Here is a 17,643-nt window from a genome sequence, read left to right on the forward strand (position 1 = left end):
GTGATTGTTAAATGGATATCTGAACTATACCAAAATCCTATAGTGATGAAGAAAATAACATTTCTCCAGCTTGTATATGTGTATTTCTTATCTTTTTTGTTTGTACTGTCCATGCTAATTAAATGACATGCATCATTCTGATTTGATGAAGCGCCACCTTACATTTTCTAGCCAGGTGTGCCATTGTGACCAGGATGAAATAGAAGAACAAGTCCTGAGTTGTCCAGTTGAGTCTTTTTTATACCCAGGTGTGGCAGTGATCTCATGCAAAAACAATCAAACAGGGAAGATATAACACCTATTTTCACTCACATATGGTACTGGTATGCACACATTGACTGTCAGAAAGACTCTCTCTTTCTCTCTCTCTCTCTCTCTCTGTGCATTTGTCTCCCACACACAGCAGAATGTGCATGAGAGACAGAGAGAGAGAGAGAGGCAGAAAGAGAATGACATACCTCACACCCCTCCAGACTCACACACAACCCAATCCCTCCTCCATGCCCCCCCGCCTCATGTCCCTGTGACTGTACACTCCTTTAGATGAGCAAGGCGGCACCTTTCGTGCGCGCTACCTGAAACTGGAGATGCCAGGCTACCTGTGAAGGGTTGGCTTTCACCTCTTCTCCCCCCCTGTTCGTATTCTTTTAAACGCACACCAGGAAGATACAAGGCAACAGGACATTACCATACAATGCTCTTGTCTTTTTGTTTTGCGTAATACTTTAGCGTGAAGCCAGGTATTTATAGTCACCGACAGGTGAAGGAGATGAAAGACTTGCTAACTGTGCAGCTGGATCACTGTTTTTTTTAACTCACTATTTGTCCTCACAAACTTCCAAGGCTTTACTGTGAGAGTTGGAAAACTGTCCTGTGAAATTCCAGATCAGAGGTGAAGACTCCAATAGATTCTGCCACGGAAATTATCTAATTTCTGTGGTGAGAGGAAGCAGCCGAGCTGTTGATCAGGTATGCTGCTCATGTTTTTCTACATCTGCTCTTTGGAGCTTGTGATTTTTCCAAACTCAGAGACTACTCTGAATTTCCCTGATAAAGGATTTATATGTGTGTATGATTAAAATAGTCTTGTTGTTGTTGTTTTGACAAAAAAAAATTAAAGTGTGTATATATATATATATATATATATATATATATATATATATATATATATATATATATATATATATATATATATATATATATATATATTCAAATTTGAAAGGTAAAGTTGATGGTAATGAGAGGTGTTGATGTGTTTGATACATAGTGCCAATGGCAAATAATTAAAAAAAACAATTAGGTGCATTCATGAAACAATTTTACTGTTATAACTTTGAAAATATGTGTTTAAATTTGACATATGCTTCATGGTGGCAATTTCTGAAAGTTTCCTTGGTCTATTTTGTATTTTTGTTGATTGCTTAGATATAAAAAAAAATGTAATAAGCTGGTAGATTGACAAGGGCCTATTGGAAACACTGACAGAAATAATAAATAAAGATTTCAAATTAAAAAAGAGATTCACCTTTGCCTAGAATGTGTGAGCGAGTGTTCTGCCTGGAGTTATCTCCCACTTTTTCCGGGGGTATTTTTGTGGGGCCGAGATCTTTCAGCCATTTCTCTGAGCAGGGAGGAGAGAAGAGGGAGGGGAAGCAGGGCTGACACAAAAGGCGACATTATTCCCCAGCGGATCCACGCTACATCCAGCCATGAATGGAGTATTGAAAAACACAACATTGGGGACCAGATTATTTTTTATGCCTCATAACTGAGCCATTTGTCCACCGAGCTCGGAGCGGTTTGTTAGGGTGGCACGCAAATGGACGGCCGCTGCGGTGAGTGTGCTGCTCGGCCCCGTGTTAAAAATTCCCCAGCAGCACCTAATTGGACTGACAATGACTCCAATAGGCCCTTCTCCTGTGCCTTGCTCTCAGAGTCCCACGCCAGGGGCCTGCAGTGTCCATGCTAAGCCACCTCATACCACATGGTAATGCAGGGGAAAGAAGATTTATGAGAGAGTTATGAAAGCAATTCATGCTTTTTTGTAGTGGTTACTGTATGTTTCCAGACTGTGTTAGCTCTGCCCAATATTCTAAAATCATGTATGATAAAGCATGATTGTCTTATCCCTTGGCATATTCCAGAACATCAAAATGCTAATGATGTTTGTTTATTACCATAAATAGTTTATATAATAGATGTAATAACAGTTTTTGAATCATTGCATGGTGGGAAGTGTGGTGAATATCTTTGATGGGAATGCTGTCATAGGCCACAGTAGGCACGGCAGGCGCAGGATGGGTTTTTTAGCAGAACTCCCTCCATGGTCCACGTTCCTTCAGCCTTTCCCACCCCTCTGCGGGCGCTCCCCTCCCCACCCTGTGCAGCAGAGACGGGAGGCGCCCCTCAGGTGTCATCAGGTGCCTAAGCGTTTCGGAGGATGCCAGTGACAGATTCGCAGGAAGCAGCGTTTAGCCCCCGACGATAGGGGACCACAGACAGCAGAAATGTCTTTTTGTGTGCCCCGGGCTTCGGAATGTCCACTATCTCCGCCCGGCGAATATCAAATTCTCTCCCCACTCTGGGATCCTGAGCATCGTCTCCACCCTGGTGCACATTCCAGGGTAAGGTCAGAGGGGATTTTAGGAAAACAGAAAAAGCGACATACCTCAAGCCTCTCTCGGCCCTCACAATCTCCCCGTAGAATTATAACATCTAAGTAACGTTTTCACAATTCCTCTCCGGCCAATGGTCAGTCGTGTGAGTGACCTTAACATTTTTATAACAAATTTGGTGACACGAATCATACTCTGTTGATGCCTCCTAGAAACAGAATGAGATTGGTCAGGAGACGCAATGGACCAATCGTGTCCGTGCCAACAGTAATTCCCAGGAATTAAAATTCTTAAGCAGATGTACTTGGAAGCTGCATGGCCTAGCCTTGCACCTGTGCAACAGTGTGTGGGCAATGTAATGCCCTCTGATATGCGCCCCTACAATTTCATTACTTTCACAGTCAAAGCATTCTCACAGGCAAATGTTGGTTTTTATTTTAGATATGAAATGTATCTTGGTTAGTGGATGCCATAAGAGTTTCAAAGATCAATACTTGTTGTGAGGCGAGCGTTTATTTTTCATGTGAGAGTTCTTTCTCTGTGGGGATGGCTGAGAGACTGCAGAATTGGACAGAATGTTCTTTGTCTTTGAAACAAGGACATAAGAATATGGCCTGATGTAAACAGCTTATTTTTATATGACTTTAATGCAAACGCATTGGTAATGAACTAAAATAACCTTTTTTCTAGAGGAAAGATAGGTCATTGTTTGATTTTTTTTACCGTTGTTGAATCTTACACTCCAAAAGTGGAAAAGGTGTATCAGGAAATGTCAAGTTTGGCAAAAAACTAGTTTCAAACTTAACCTGGTGTGGTGTTTAAATGTCATGGTTTGCAATGTCATCTGTTTTCTATCCTTATGGTAACATTATTCATAAAGTGTGTTTTGGATTTATTTTCCAATCATGTTCAATTACTACTCATGAAACATTTGTAGTAAAAAAGAAATGAAATACATTTTTAATAGTAAGGTTTTGGTCTGCCTTTTGGTGTATGGGTACCACATGTATGGGTACCAGTATCACATACCAAATACCAAGTACCACTCCATAATTCCTGTATGTCAATGGATTAATATTGCACTCAGCGTGGCAGAATTAGTACATAAAATAATTCTGTGTGTGCTTGAATTGGAGTTCCCCTAACTGTTTTGCCATCATGGTGTAGTGCGTGTGTGTGTGTGTGTGTGTGTGTGTGTGTGTGTGTGTGTGTGTGTGTGTGTGTGTGTGTGTGTGTGTGTGTGTGTGTGAGTGTGTGTGTGTGTGTGTGTGTGTGAGAGTCTGTGTGTGTGAGTGTGTGTGTGTGTTTGTGTGTACAGGGTGAGTAAGGGGAGTGGGCAGTCAGGCCTGGGGAAATGGAGCACCATAGTGAAGCTGGTGTCAATCGTCAATCAATCACTATGTTTGATACAAACTTATGAGCACGAGGACACACACACATACGCACACACATACACACACACGCACACACACGCACACGCACACACACACACACACACACACACACACACACACACACACAATCATGCCCATGAACACACAGACACACATACTGTATGCATGTGCGTACACACACACACATACATACACAAAGAGAGAGAGAGAGAGCTCTGAGAACCATCAAAACCCTTTCTGCTGCCACTGGTGCCAATCACATGATCGTTCAAAAACATTTTGTTCCCTTGTCCCACGTTACTCTCCCCTGCCACCACTCCACTATCAATACTGAGTACGGCCGCTGCCAACCTGCTGCAGGGCTCAGACTGGTCCTCGTTGCTGCTGTTGTTGTTGTTGTGGTGGTGGTAGTGGTGGTGGTGGTGGTGGTAGTGGTGGTGGTTTTCAGAAGTACTCTGTCCTCGTGAAAAAAAAATCCAATGAGTACACTGACAGCAGCGCTACAATGATAGTAAGTGTCAGACTCTGGAGTTGACCGCCACTGGACTGTTAAAGGGTGCTCTGAGGCAGCTCCTGGGGCTGATGGGCAGAAAGAAACAGCAACGAAACATGCACAAAACAGGTGCAGAAGAACAACAAATTAGGAGTAGAGGATGGAGGTGCTGCTGGGCGATGTGAGTATGATACTAACTCATTATCTGTGTGTGTGTGTGTGTGTGTGTGTGTGTGTGTGTGTGTGTTTCAGGTGTCTGGGCAGATTCCTCCTCACTGGGTGCTATGCGAGGCCAGCGTGTCCAGGAGTGCGAGCGCAGGCGTTGGAGGTTGGGCGCCAGGGTGCTGCTCTCGCTGCTCAGCTGCTTGCTCCTACTGTCCATCACCATCCTGCTGCAGTTCGGTGAGTCCATCGAGAGAGAGAGAGTGAGAGTAAAGTGTATGAAGGTTGGGTTTGTGATTCATGTTGGATCTGCTCATTGTGGTTCTTTTATTAGATCTGTGTTTATGCATGTACTGTATTTGTGATATTTGTAAGCATATGTGTGTGTGAGAAGGACAGAGAGAGAGATAGAGAGAGAGATTGTGTGTGTGTGTGTGTGTGAGAGAGAGAGAGAGAGATTGTGTGTGTGTGTGTGAGAGAGAGAGAGAGAGAGAGAGAGAGTAAGCAGGGACCTACCTGTTCAAGGTAGTTGAGTTTGATCATGAAATATCTCTCTGATTGCTTATATACAGTCTGAGTCTTTGGCTTCAGTTCTACACAGTGATATACATTTTTTGATTGTTTTTAAGAAGCTGATGAAAAATCTGTTTCTGCAATTTGTCCCATTACAGTTACTAATATGATATCACAGCTCTGTATGCAGATGACAGGACTGATAATCTATGACCAGTGATAAGATAAGAGTGAAATATGTTTTCCAGTGGTCTGGTTCAGCTATAGGAAGATGTTTACCTCAAATAAGTTCTCATGGGAACGGGTGGTTGCCTTGTTTCTCTGGGGTAAAATCAAAATGCGTCAAAGGCCGGCATTTTAGTCGGTGGAATTTAGTTTTTCTCAGCCTCTTCTATCCTCTGTCTATTGTGGCCCACTTTGTGGACGCGGTCTGATGGGGACGTGACATGTAAGAGGCATTCTGAGGCATCTCAGTAAGATTTCACGTGTACAAGAGGACCTCAGTTTATAACACAACCACCAGCTGTACCTGGGAACTGAGAGAGAGACAAGGAAAAACTCGGTCAATGTCCCTCTCTTCAGCTGAATGGGATCTTGCAGCAGCATCCAGACAATTTATTGTAGCTAAATGTGTGTCCCTTTGAGAAAACATGTATGCTAATTTGAGTGTCAAATACTTTTACTGTTTAATGACTAATAATTCTAATAATTTTTTTCCCTTTTGTTGCAGAGGATGTCAAAGTGACAAGAAGATCGACATCTAGTAGGTTCATATTTTCATTACATATCTCAGGCTGTGATATCTAATTCACTTAGAAAACCAGTGAACACGTGTCACAATGCCTGGGACGGTGGTATAGGAGTAGAATATATATATGAGTAAAAGCGTGTGAATTGACCTATATGTTCATGGGGGTGTTGATGAAAACACCTTTGCTGTCTTTGTGAGATGGTGAAAGCTGACACCAGTGCTTCAGAGCTATATAGGACGAGGTCTATAGAAGTATGTGAGCGTCTTGACCTCAATTAACTTCGCAGAAGTCATCAGGCCCTCTAATGGTCATGCTGACGCACAAGACAATACTAGCAATACCATTAGACAAAGTTTACTCACCATGTGGTTAACAGATGAAGAGTTTGGTTCCAAAATGCTATATCTCTGTTTTTTAAAAACATTAAAAAGTCAGGCTATTTAATTGTGTATTTCAGGTAATATCAATCAAATTGCAGTTGTTGTTTTGATTGAGTAAAGATATATCAAATAGCAATACCCAATTACAGTTCTACTGAAATTACGTGGAAAACAAAATGAAAAAAAAAAATGATTTATGAAAATTCATTAAAATGGTGGATATAGCGTTTTGGAACCAAATTCTTCAGAAGGTGAGGGAGAAGAATCAAAAGTGTTCATATCAGGGTTCCCACGGGTCATGGAATTTCGGAAAAGTCTATTCCAGACATAGAAAGTCAGGGAATTTTATCATTTTTGTGGCAAAGTCAGAATATCAGGGAATTTAGTTGTAGCTGTTTAAAATTGACTTGCCAAAATATATGAATACAAATATATTTCCATGCTGAATTGATGTACGTCTGGTTATTCGCTTTACTGCTTGGTTGAGTAGCCCAACTTTGTTTATTCAATGCCCATTTATTCATCTCCCGCTATTAAAAATGTAAAGATTCTTGGAATTTTACATTTGATCTAGAGTAGGAACCCTGTCATATTCACTGTATATTCACTGTCCTTTCCTGATGTTCAACCTTTACACTTGTCACCCTCAGTTACTTACACTAGTATATCTGTCTAAAATGATTCTTTTTTGTTTCTTCACACATACAGTAAAAGTGATATTGATCCATTGGTACTGTAGTGTTTCAATCTTTCCCATAGATGGTTAGTGTACAGTTAGCGGAATGCATGTTGACTACAGCCAGAACTGAACTGGTTTCCTCTTGTGTGTCAAGCCAGGTCTAAAATTACAGGAAAATAGAGCTAGTAGATATAGAGTGCAGTAACGGCCAAGAACCTCCTGTCAACAAATCATTTTGACCAAAGTCTCTCTCTCTCTCTCTCTCTCTCTCTCTTGCTCTGTTTCTCTCCCTCCTTCCTTCTCTCTCATTTCGTTTGTCTAGCCAACAGCACCGCAACAATGCCCATGCAATCTCAAGGTAAGAATGAGCTGGGTAGCAGCCCACTAATAAATGTGTAAATGGATTTTTAACTTCCTGACTGGTAGACCCCAGGCCGTGCGGGTGGGTAGTCACATCTCTTCATCCCTTACTCTCAATACAGGAGCGCCACAGGGATGTGTTCTAAGTCCATTGTTGTACTGTATTCCCTCTACACATACGATTGTACAGCAGTACATGATTCCAACATCATTGTCAAGTTTGCTGATGACACAGCAGTAGTTGGCCTCATTTCAAAGAACAATGAGCAGGCTTACTTGACTGAAGTAGACAGGTTATCCAACTGGTGCCAGGAAAACAACCTCCTCCTGAATGTTACAAAGACCAAGGAGATGTTTATAGATTTCAGGCGTGATCAGCATGTATCAACCACTTATGATCAATGACTCTCAAGTGGAAAGGGTAGAGAGGTTTAAATATGTTGGAGTCCATATTACTGAAGACCTGACTTGGACTAAGCATATTCATTCACTGGTGAAAAAGGGTCATGAGTGTCTTTTTCACCTCAGACGCCTCAAGTACTTCAAGCTACCTCAACAACTACTGAAGAACTTTTACAGAACCACCATTGAAAGTGTTATCACTGGCAGTATAACAGCTTGGTATGGAAATAGCACTGAGCTAGACCGTAAAGCTCTGAAGAGAGTACTTTTTCAGATTATTCTACATCTGCTGCTATTGGAGGGCGCTGCCAGCCAGAAGCAGATGGGCTCCCCCTATTAAGTCAGGTTCTGCTCAAGGTTTCTTCCTGGAATATGGGAGTTTTTCCTTGCCACAGTTGCCATATGGCGTGCTTGTGGGGGGTAAGAGGGTTAAGGCTGCCAGTCTTATCACATGTCATTTTCTATATTTTTGATATGTTGCTGAGTGGATCATAAACGGCCCCAATGAAGAAATGAAGAAAAGTGATTGATAATGACTGACTGACTATTATTGTGTTACATGCTTCAAATGTAAAGCACTTTGAGCTGCATTCTGTGTATGAAAGGTGCTATACAAATAAAGCTTATTATTATTATAGTAGTAAGATCAGCTGAACGTACCACCAGAAGTGCCCTACCCAACCTACAGGAAATTTACATAAGGAGATGTCAGTCGAGAACAAGAAAAATTATCAGGGATCCGAGTCACCCAAACAACTGGCTCTTCTCTATCCTACGGTCTGGGAAACGTTACCGCTGCCTGAAGTCCAACACGGAGAGAATGCGGAAAAGTTTTTACCCCCAGGCTATCAGGATTCTAAATGAGGATTGTAGCAGGAGCACCAGCATACAGTACAGCAGCCTAAACACTTTGCACTTTGGACTTTCTCTCTTTATTCTTCTTCCTTGTCTATACATATATCCTTTGCACAGTCTTGGAGTCAGTGGAACAAGCATTTCACTGCATTTATAGGCTACCTGTATAATGTATGTGACAAATAAACATTTGATTTGATTTGATTTGATTTGATTTGATTTGATTTTAATGCCAAACTCTGATCTCACTCCTACCATTACATTACATGAAATCTCTCAAGGAGGGAAGAGAGGGAGAGGAAGAGAAGGTGGGAGGGAGGGAAACACAGATAAAAAGAGAGAGAGAGAGAGAGAGAGAGAGAGAGAGAGAGAGAGATCACTCTGGCCCACAAGGCACAAAAAACAAGGTCGCTTCCCCTTGCTCTCAATTTCCCTAATCCCCTCAATTACTTATTTTGCCGTGCTTGGCCCCCTCCACGTTACACAAGCCTTCGGAGTCATGTGTCTTATTTAGTATGATTTTGTGCCTTAAGTTGGAGGGATTAGACCTATTCTTTCAGGATTCTTGTGGCTATTACCTATCATTATATCAGAGCTACGCTAATCTATTTCCTCCTCTTTTTTTATCATTTTTCCAGACAGTAACACGCTCTTTGAGGTTAGACAGCGAGAGACGGTAACATTCAGTGTGCCTCTGGGTTGTAACTATATTGTTGCTCATTCAGAAGAGTCAAGGACAGACAATAGCTAAACGTTATTATCCTCTCAGATGTACACACACACACTCAGACAGACACAAAGACACAGAGAGAGGGAGAGAGAGGAGGGAGAGGGGAGAGACAGTACGAAGATATAAATAGAACAGGCCAAATTGAATGTCCTTTTAGGGATTATGTTTACTCTTTTTGCCAATAACATAGAGTTAGACAGTTGGCTCTCCATATAAAAGGATTACCCAGATGACTATAATATAAGATTATATAAGTATATATATATATATACTATAATATATATTTTCCTCTCGTTTAAGCCTTACTTGTTTGATGAACCCTTGTCTCCAGTGCGCCTAATGAACGGGCGGAACCGCTGTGAGGGCCGTGTGGAGGTCGAGTACAACGATACGTGGGGCACGGTGTGCGACGATGACTGGGACATGGTGGACGCCAACGTGGTGTGTCGGCAGCTGGAGTGCGGGCTGGCAGTGGCCGTGGGCAGCAGCTCGCGCTTCGGCCAGGGCGCTGGGCCCATCCTGCTGGACAACGTGGACTGCAAGGGTGGCGAGACCGACCTGGCGCAGTGCGGCAGCCTGGGATGGGGGATCCACAACTGCTACCACTACGAGGATGTGGCCGTCACCTGCAAAGGTACAGTACATAACACACACAAAGCACATCAAACTATTAGGTGACAAATGAGAGTTTCAAATGAGTGTTTCGAATTAAGCTGGAGTTGATAAGGGGGGAAAGTAGCTTGACATGCCATAGTCATAACATAGTCAGAACTTGGTTACTTTGTATGAATGACAGGCTAGTGCCCCCCCCCCCATGTTATCCTGAATGCTGTAACATAGTTCCTAATTTGGACTTGTATATAGAATCCTGTCAAGCATGCTGCCCTGACATTGCACTGTGCAGCTGGCACATGAAATGACTGACTGATGGTGGAAAAGCTATGTTGGCACTGACTTGCCCCCTCTCTGTGGACAGGCACGGCCATGCAGGAGTCTCGCGGAGTACTCTTGGAGGCGACCACCCCGTCACGCCGCAACGTTGGCTTACGTGAGTCACAACTTCCCAAGTGTCTGTGCGGTCCTTCCCATCATAGGTGCAGTACAGTACTGAAGTGGCTGACCTCATTTCTCATGGGGTCGTTCCATTCTGTTATGGGGAAATCAAAGATATTTTTCTGTTTTTCACAGTATTCATCCATGGAAATGATAGGTGTTGATTAGACATGCATTGAAATGAAATGAAATGAAAGACATTTCAAAGAGACTTCAGAGAATGACGAGCACTTAAATAGCAGTTATTTATTTAGTAGTAGCTCTATCTGGGGTACCTAGAGTTTCTCAGGCCAAGAGTGACCTCAGAGTGTAAGTGGAACACATCTGTTCTTTAACACTAAACAAAACCCTGTACGTGCTTGATGTCATTGATGACTGGTGTATTGTTACTGAAACAAAAGTTCAAAGGGTTGTCTGGTAGGATGCATCATGCAGACCACACCATGTGAGGTAAGGTCATCCTTTTGTTGCCCGCCCCAGTCCTTCCTACGCCTCAGGGACAGCTGAATTGTATGGTTAAGGGCTTTAAAGAAAGTAACATATACCCCATGGGAACTGTCCAGCCTAGTCACTGAATCTTTATATTGCGGAATCATTGGGTGAAGTCGTGTTCCCGAGGGAAAGTACAGCAGGCAACGTGAGAATGGCTTTTGTTTCTTCCTGTGTTGACTCCAATGGGGGAAAAAGAGCACAAGGAAGTGAAATGATTGAAATTTGGCAACTTCCCATCACAAATGCAAAAACAACTGGAATGGCCCCAATGAGACATAAAAGATGACACACAATGGCACTCAAGCTCAGAGAAGCTGACTTGTACAGTGTGCGACACCATAGAGAAGTGGAATGACGTCACTCCCCTTTCTGTTGCAGGAGATGGTACCATCCGTCTGGTCGGAGGAGCGAACCACTGCCAGGGAAGGGTGGAGATCTATTACCAAGGCAACTGGGGGACGGTCTGTGATGATGACTGGAGCTTGAAAGACTCCAGCGTGGTGTGTCAGCAGATTGGATGTGGCCAGGCAATCGCAGCTCAGACCAATGCCTACTTTGGATACGGCACCGGCCTCATTCTGCTGGACAATGTCAACTGCAATGGCTACGAGAGCCACCTGGCTACTTGCTACAGCCTGGGCTGGGGGATCCATAACTGTGGCCATCATGAGGATGCGGGAGTCGTATGCGAAGGTTAGGGGATGCTGCAGACTCCTATTTTGGCACCAACCTAACACATGTGAAAAACATAATATTGATATTAAAGTTCGTTGAATTTCATCCAAAGATTAAGTGATTCAATACTTGCATGCATGCTTTGTTCACATCCCACATAATGCTTAGAATGACTGATACATTTTAATAATAAACATTATCAAGAGAAAGAGGAATAAATTAATTATTTTATGGTATTTATTTTGTCTTTACTCTAAAGGATCGGGGTCCACTACCACTGTGCCAACTGTGAACACAGACACAATGCTCAGAATATTACTTCCTAACGGGACAACTCCAGGTAACGCTCACAGTTGGCGTACACACTTAATACACAAACGCGCGCCAATACATGCAAAACCTGTGTCTGGCCATCTGGCATCGCCAAGCAACAGGGGAGTTTTTGTGAAAAACCCATTGCCAGGCAACTGAGTTTCTCCATCAACTTTACTGATGCACTACATCTGGTTCACCAGCAGAGGGAGCCACTTGAGCCACCGTCCCCTCCAGATCCCTTATCTTTTCAGTGTGTCTTCCATGTTGTATTAATTTGGGTTGTGGTAAAATTTGGTAGGCTGTGAACACCATCTGTCTTTCTCTCAGTCATAGATACAGATACAGAATCAACATCAACAACAACAACATCGCCCACTACAACTACTACGACAACAACCGTAAGCACAACAGCTAAACGTAAGTGAATCACTGCAGACAGCCATTGTAGTTGGGCCCCTGTAGCAGAAAACAAGCATAGAAATATATATAGAAAAATCATAGAAACTGTATTACAGTGAATTAGTGTTAATGAACTGATCACAGTGAATTAGTTTTAATGAACTCACACAACGCTTAGGCATACAGACAGTGAGTTCGTTTGAATGACCTGACCATACTGCACTCTGGACTTGTAACCGGAGGGTTGCCGGTTCGAGCCCCGACCAGTGGGCCGCGGCTGAAGTGCCCTTGAGCAAGGCACCTAACCCCTCACTGCTCCCCGAGTGCCGCCGTTGTAGCAGGCAGCTCACTGCGCCAGGATTAGTGTGTGCTTCACCTCACTGTGTGTTCACTGTGTGCTTGTTTGTGTTTCACTAATTCACCGAATGGGTTAAATACAGAGACCAAATTTCCCTCACGGGATCAAAAAACTATATATACTATACTATATATACCATGACGTCTGGTGTGTTAATCTTGAACAGTAATTCCTAAATGAAAGGGCACCAGTAGACCCAAGTGTAATATCACCTGTACAGCTCTGCCACCCTCCAGATGTCTGATTGGTCTGAAATGTGGCCTATATGAACAAGCTTGAGTAGAACGTGGCCTATATAAACAGGCTTGAGTGGAACGTGGCCTACTGTATATGAACAGGCTTGAGTGGAACGTGGCCTACTGTATATAAAAAGGCTTGAGTGGAACGTGGCCTACTGTATATACTGTAAACAGGCTTGAGTGGAACGTGGCCTATATGAACAGGCTTGAGTGAAACATGGCCTACTGTATATGAACAGGCTTGAGTGGAGCATGGCCTATATGAACAGGCTTGAGTGGAACATGGCCTACTGTATATGAACAGGCTTGAGTGGAACATGGCCTACTGTATATGAACAGGCTTGAGTGGAACGTGGCCTACTGTATATGAACAGGCTTGAGTGGAACATGGCCTACTGTATATGAACAGGCTTGAATGGAACATGGCCTACTGTATATGAACAGGCTTGAGTGGAACGTGGCCTATATGAACAGGCTTGAGTAAAACAGGGCCTATATGAACAGGCTTGAGTGAAACGTGGCCTATATAAACAGGCTTGAGTGGAACATGGCCTATATAAACAGGCTTGAGTGAAACGTGGCCTACTGTATATAAACAGGCTTGAGTGGAACGTGGCCTACTGTATATGAACAGGCTTGAGTGGAACGTGGCCTATATAAACAGGCTTGAGTAGAACGTGGCCTATATAAACAGGCTTGAGTGAAACGTGGCCTACTGTATATGAACAGGCTTGAGTGGAACGTGGCCTACTGTATATAAAAAGGCTTGAGTGGAACGTGGCCTACTGTATATGAACAGGCTTGAGTGGAACGTGGCCTACTGTATATGAACAGGCTTGAGTGGAACGTGGCCTACTGTATATGAACAGGCTTGAGTGGAACGTGGCCTATATGAACAGGCTTGAGTGAAACAGGGCCTATATGAACAGGCTTGAGTGAAACCTGGCCTATATAAACAGGCTTGAGTGGAACATGGCCTATATAAACAGGCTTGAGTGAAACGTGGCCTACTGTATATAAACAGGCTTGAGTGGAACGTGGCCTACTGTATATGAACAGGCTTGAGTGGAACGTGGCCTATATAAACAGGCTTGAGTAGAATGTGGCCTATATAAACAGGCTTGAGTGAAACGTGGCCTACTGTATATGAACAGGCTTGAGTGGAACGTGGCCTACTGTATATGAACAGGCTTGAGTGGAACGTGGCCTATATAAACAGGCTTGAGTAGAACGTGGCCTATATAAACAGGCTTGAGTGAAACGTGGCCTACTGTATATGAACAGGCTTGAGTGGAACGTGGCCTACTGTATATAAAAAGGCTTGAGTGGAACGTGGCCTACTGTATATGAACAGGCTTGAGTGGAACGTGGCCTACTGTATATGAACAGGCTTGAGTGGAACGTGGCCTATATAAACAGGCTTGAGTGAAACGTGGCCTACTGTATATAAAAAGGCTTGAGTGGAACGTGGCCTACTGTATATAAAAAGGCTTGAGTGGAACGTGGCCTACTGTATATGAACAGGCTTGAGTGGAACGTGGCCTATATAAACAGGCTTGAGTAGAACGTGGCCTATATAAACAGGCTTGAGTGAAACGTGGCCTACTGTATATAAACAGGCTTGAGTGGAACGTGGCCTATATAAACAGGCTTGAGTGGAACGTGGCCTACTGTATATGAACAGGCTTGAGTGAAACATGGCCTACTGTATATAAACAGGCTTAAGTGGAACGTGGCCTACTGTATATGAACAGGCTTGAGTGAAACGTGGCCTATACTGTATAAACAGGCTTGAGTGAAACAGGGCCTATATGAACAGGCTTGAGTGACCTTAATGTCCTGCTCGTCCTGCCCCTCAGCGATGCCCACCATCCGCGTGGTGAACGGCAACAGCAGCTGCCGGGGCCGCGTGGAAGTGTTCCACAGCAACGTGTGGGGGACAGTGTGCGACGACGACTGGGACATGGACAATGCCCAGGTGGTGTGCCGGCAGCTGGGCTGCGGCCCGGCCATCGCCGCCAAGCAGCTGGCCTACTTCGGCTACGGCTCGGGCCCCATCATGCTGGACAATGTGGACTGCCAGGGCAACGAGCGCAAACTGACCGACTGCTTCAACCTGGGCTGGTTCCAGCACAACTGTGGCCACCACGAGGACGCTGGCGTCATCTGCTCACGTAAGCTAAGATAAGCGCGTCACCGGTCTGTAGACATCTTGTGATGAGGACACGAACAAAACTAATGAATATGCAGTGGTTTTTGTGCAAGCAGGCAGTCTTATTCACACATGCGGAGGCGCACACACACACTCTCTCTCTCTCTCTCTCTCTCTCAGACACACTCAAACACACACACACACACACACACATACACTCACAATGCCCTTCACACACACACTCACAATGCCACTCACACACAGACATACATACTGTACACACACACTCAGTGCCTTTCTCTTTTTTCTCTCTCTCTCTCTCTCTCTCTCACACACACACACTCACACATGCATCCATTGGCTACCCGCCACGTTTGCCATGGTACAGTCCTCTCTTGAGTGATGACTCACTTCCCTAGTCACTCTCCCCGCTCTGTGAGTACCTCCCCCCACACACGTATCCAGTCACCCAGCCCCCCCCCCCCCACACACACACGTATCCAGCCCCCCCCCCCCCCCCCCCACACACACACACACACACTGGCCCACTCTCATCTCCAGGCCCAGCTTAGACGTTCTCACGGCGCCCTCCTCTCTCCATTCTCCGCCCTCCGCTTGCCGCTTTCCTCCGCTGCTGTGTGTGTGTGTGTGTGTGTGTGTGTGTGTGTGTGTGTGTGTGTGTGTGTGTGTGTGTGTGTGTGTGTGTATGTGGGTGTGTGTCTGTGTGTGTGTGTGCGTCTGTGTGAGTGTGCAGAATGCATGAATGCATAAAATATAAAGAGCCACAGTCAGGGAGGATCAGCATCAGCAGAAGCCCGTGGGGCAAAAGCTGGGCTCTGGTGGGGGCATAAAGAGTGCCACGTGACAGGAACACTGGGGCATACATATATGCATGGAAGTGCTCAATGTATACGATTCTTTAAAAAAGGTGGAATGTAGTTCAGCTGACAAAGTTGGTATAGACTGCATCAAAGCAAACTTGTAAATGAGGTCTTTCAGAGGTTCCTATCTTTTATTAAAAAAATGATCTAGCTTTTAGTTATCAGTCAGAGGTGACTGGGTGAATAGATTTCTGGATTACCTATTCAGCACGAGGTGACAGCGATCTTTTTTTATCTCCTGTTTTCAGCATTCACTGAGTTCTTTGGGAATGCGAGAGACTTTGGCATGACCCTCAAAATGCCCACAGCCTCTGCTCCGGCTCCGATGCCCACCACCACCCCTCCACAGGGTAAAACCTCCATCTGTTCCTTGATCAAACACACAGGCTTTACTGTCATAGATTAGCATTAGGCTTCAGGATATGGGTGTAAATGGGAGTGTCCGTTTGCTTTTCATCTGATAGCATGTAATGCAGACAGTGCCAGTAAGTAGCTGCACTAGCTGCTGTAATCGTTTGAGTTCACAATTGTTCAATTAAGAGTCTCAATTTGCATCCTGGCTTTCCCTAATGCTTCTTTGCTTTAGATGTTGTTTCAGTCTACTGAAGTCTGTCCAACTTCCATTCACTCTTTTCTGCGATGTGGGACACAAGGTTCACCTCTAGCTGAGGAAATAGGATTCCATACAGTTTCTGCCATTTATATATTACTTTATACACATACTGTATGAGTTCATACAGTCCTCCTGTTTGATGCCCCCCTCCTCTCTTTCTCTCCCCCCCCTCTCTTTAGGTACGATACGGCTTGTCCAAGGCCAGCACCAGTGTGAGGGCCGCGTAGAGCTCTTCTCACAGGGCTCATGGGGAACAGTATGTGACGACGCGTGGGACCTCCCGGACGCTCAGGTGGTATGCAGACAGGTGGGCTGTGGCCAGGCAACAGCGGCCAGGGGCCAGGCCTTCTTCGGCCCGGGCACCGGCATCATCGTCATGGACAATCTCAAGTGCACGGGCGCGGAGGCCACCCTCAACGACTGCTCCCATATAGCGTGGAACGTCCACAACTGCGACCACTCGGAGGACGCAGGCGTCACTTGCTCACTGTCGTGATCGCGCCCCTGGCAAAGCGCAGCGGGCAACGGTCGAGTGGGTAGTGGGGGGAGAGATTCTGACACCTGGACTTGTATACAATTTGTAAATAATAAGTTCACCCTGATCCTCAAGGAGAAAGAAATGACCAAACAATTCAACAACAAAAACCAAACAAGCAAAAACAACTTATATGACTAAATATGATGAATATATATTCCTATTATGCACTTTATAAATACATGAATAAATAAATATAATTATATATATATATATATATATATATAATAAAAACAACACTGTACACATTTTTTTGATATACGAAAGAAACCAAAGCTTTAGACTGCCTCTATCTTTGTCTCTGTTTTCCTGTCGAGATGCTGAAATATTTAGCATACATGCCAGCCGTACCATCCCACATTCTTTGATGGTTGAGGAAGGTACGCTGGAGCAAGGCCATTCATTATTCAGATCATAGATGAAAGGGCTCCTCCCACCTCTCCCCAACTTGCTGACACACCATCATCACACAGGGCTCAATACCAGCCTCTATAGGAAAGAGAGAAAAAAACACAGAGTCAAGGTTGATTCCATTTTTATGTTTTCTTTTTTTCTTTTTGCTTTTGCATTGGGCAGACGGACAGACAGATAGGATG

The 17,643-nt window shown here is 44.3% G+C and overlaps 1 protein-coding gene across 2 annotated transcripts; it reads left to right on the top strand.

Moving 5' to 3' along the window:
- Positions 1 to 674: 674 nt before the first annotated feature.
- LOC121709851 (scavenger receptor cysteine-rich domain-containing group B protein) lies at positions 675 to 17,195 on the top strand. 2 transcript variants are annotated; one of them, XM_042093490.1, is made up of 12 exons: positions 675 to 969; positions 4,755 to 4,904; positions 5,908 to 5,940; positions 7,311 to 7,346; positions 9,667 to 9,969; positions 10,312 to 10,383; positions 11,259 to 11,573; positions 11,815 to 11,895; positions 12,198 to 12,287; positions 14,726 to 15,040; positions 16,148 to 16,249; positions 16,692 to 17,194. In XM_042093490.1, the coding sequence occupies exons 2-12, from the start codon at positions 4,787 to 4,789 to the stop codon at positions 17,006 to 17,008; spliced, it is 1,782 nt and encodes a 593-aa protein (XP_041949424.1). In that variant the 5' UTR covers positions 675 to 969; positions 4,755 to 4,786; the 3' UTR covers positions 17,009 to 17,194. The 2 variants fall into 2 exon arrangements, with proteins under 2 accessions (XP_041949424.1, XP_041949423.1); XM_042093489.1 differs by lacking the exon at positions 675 to 969 and adding an exon at positions 4,378 to 4,631 and having other exon boundaries at positions 16,692 to 17,195.
- Positions 17,196 to 17,643: the final 448 nt, after the last annotated feature.

The sequence above is a fragment of the Alosa sapidissima genome, chromosome 5, assembly GCF_018492685.1.
Source record: "Alosa sapidissima isolate fAloSap1 chromosome 5, fAloSap1.pri, whole genome shotgun sequence".
Lineage (NCBI taxonomy): Eukaryota > Metazoa > Chordata > Actinopteri > Clupeiformes > Clupeidae > Alosa > Alosa sapidissima.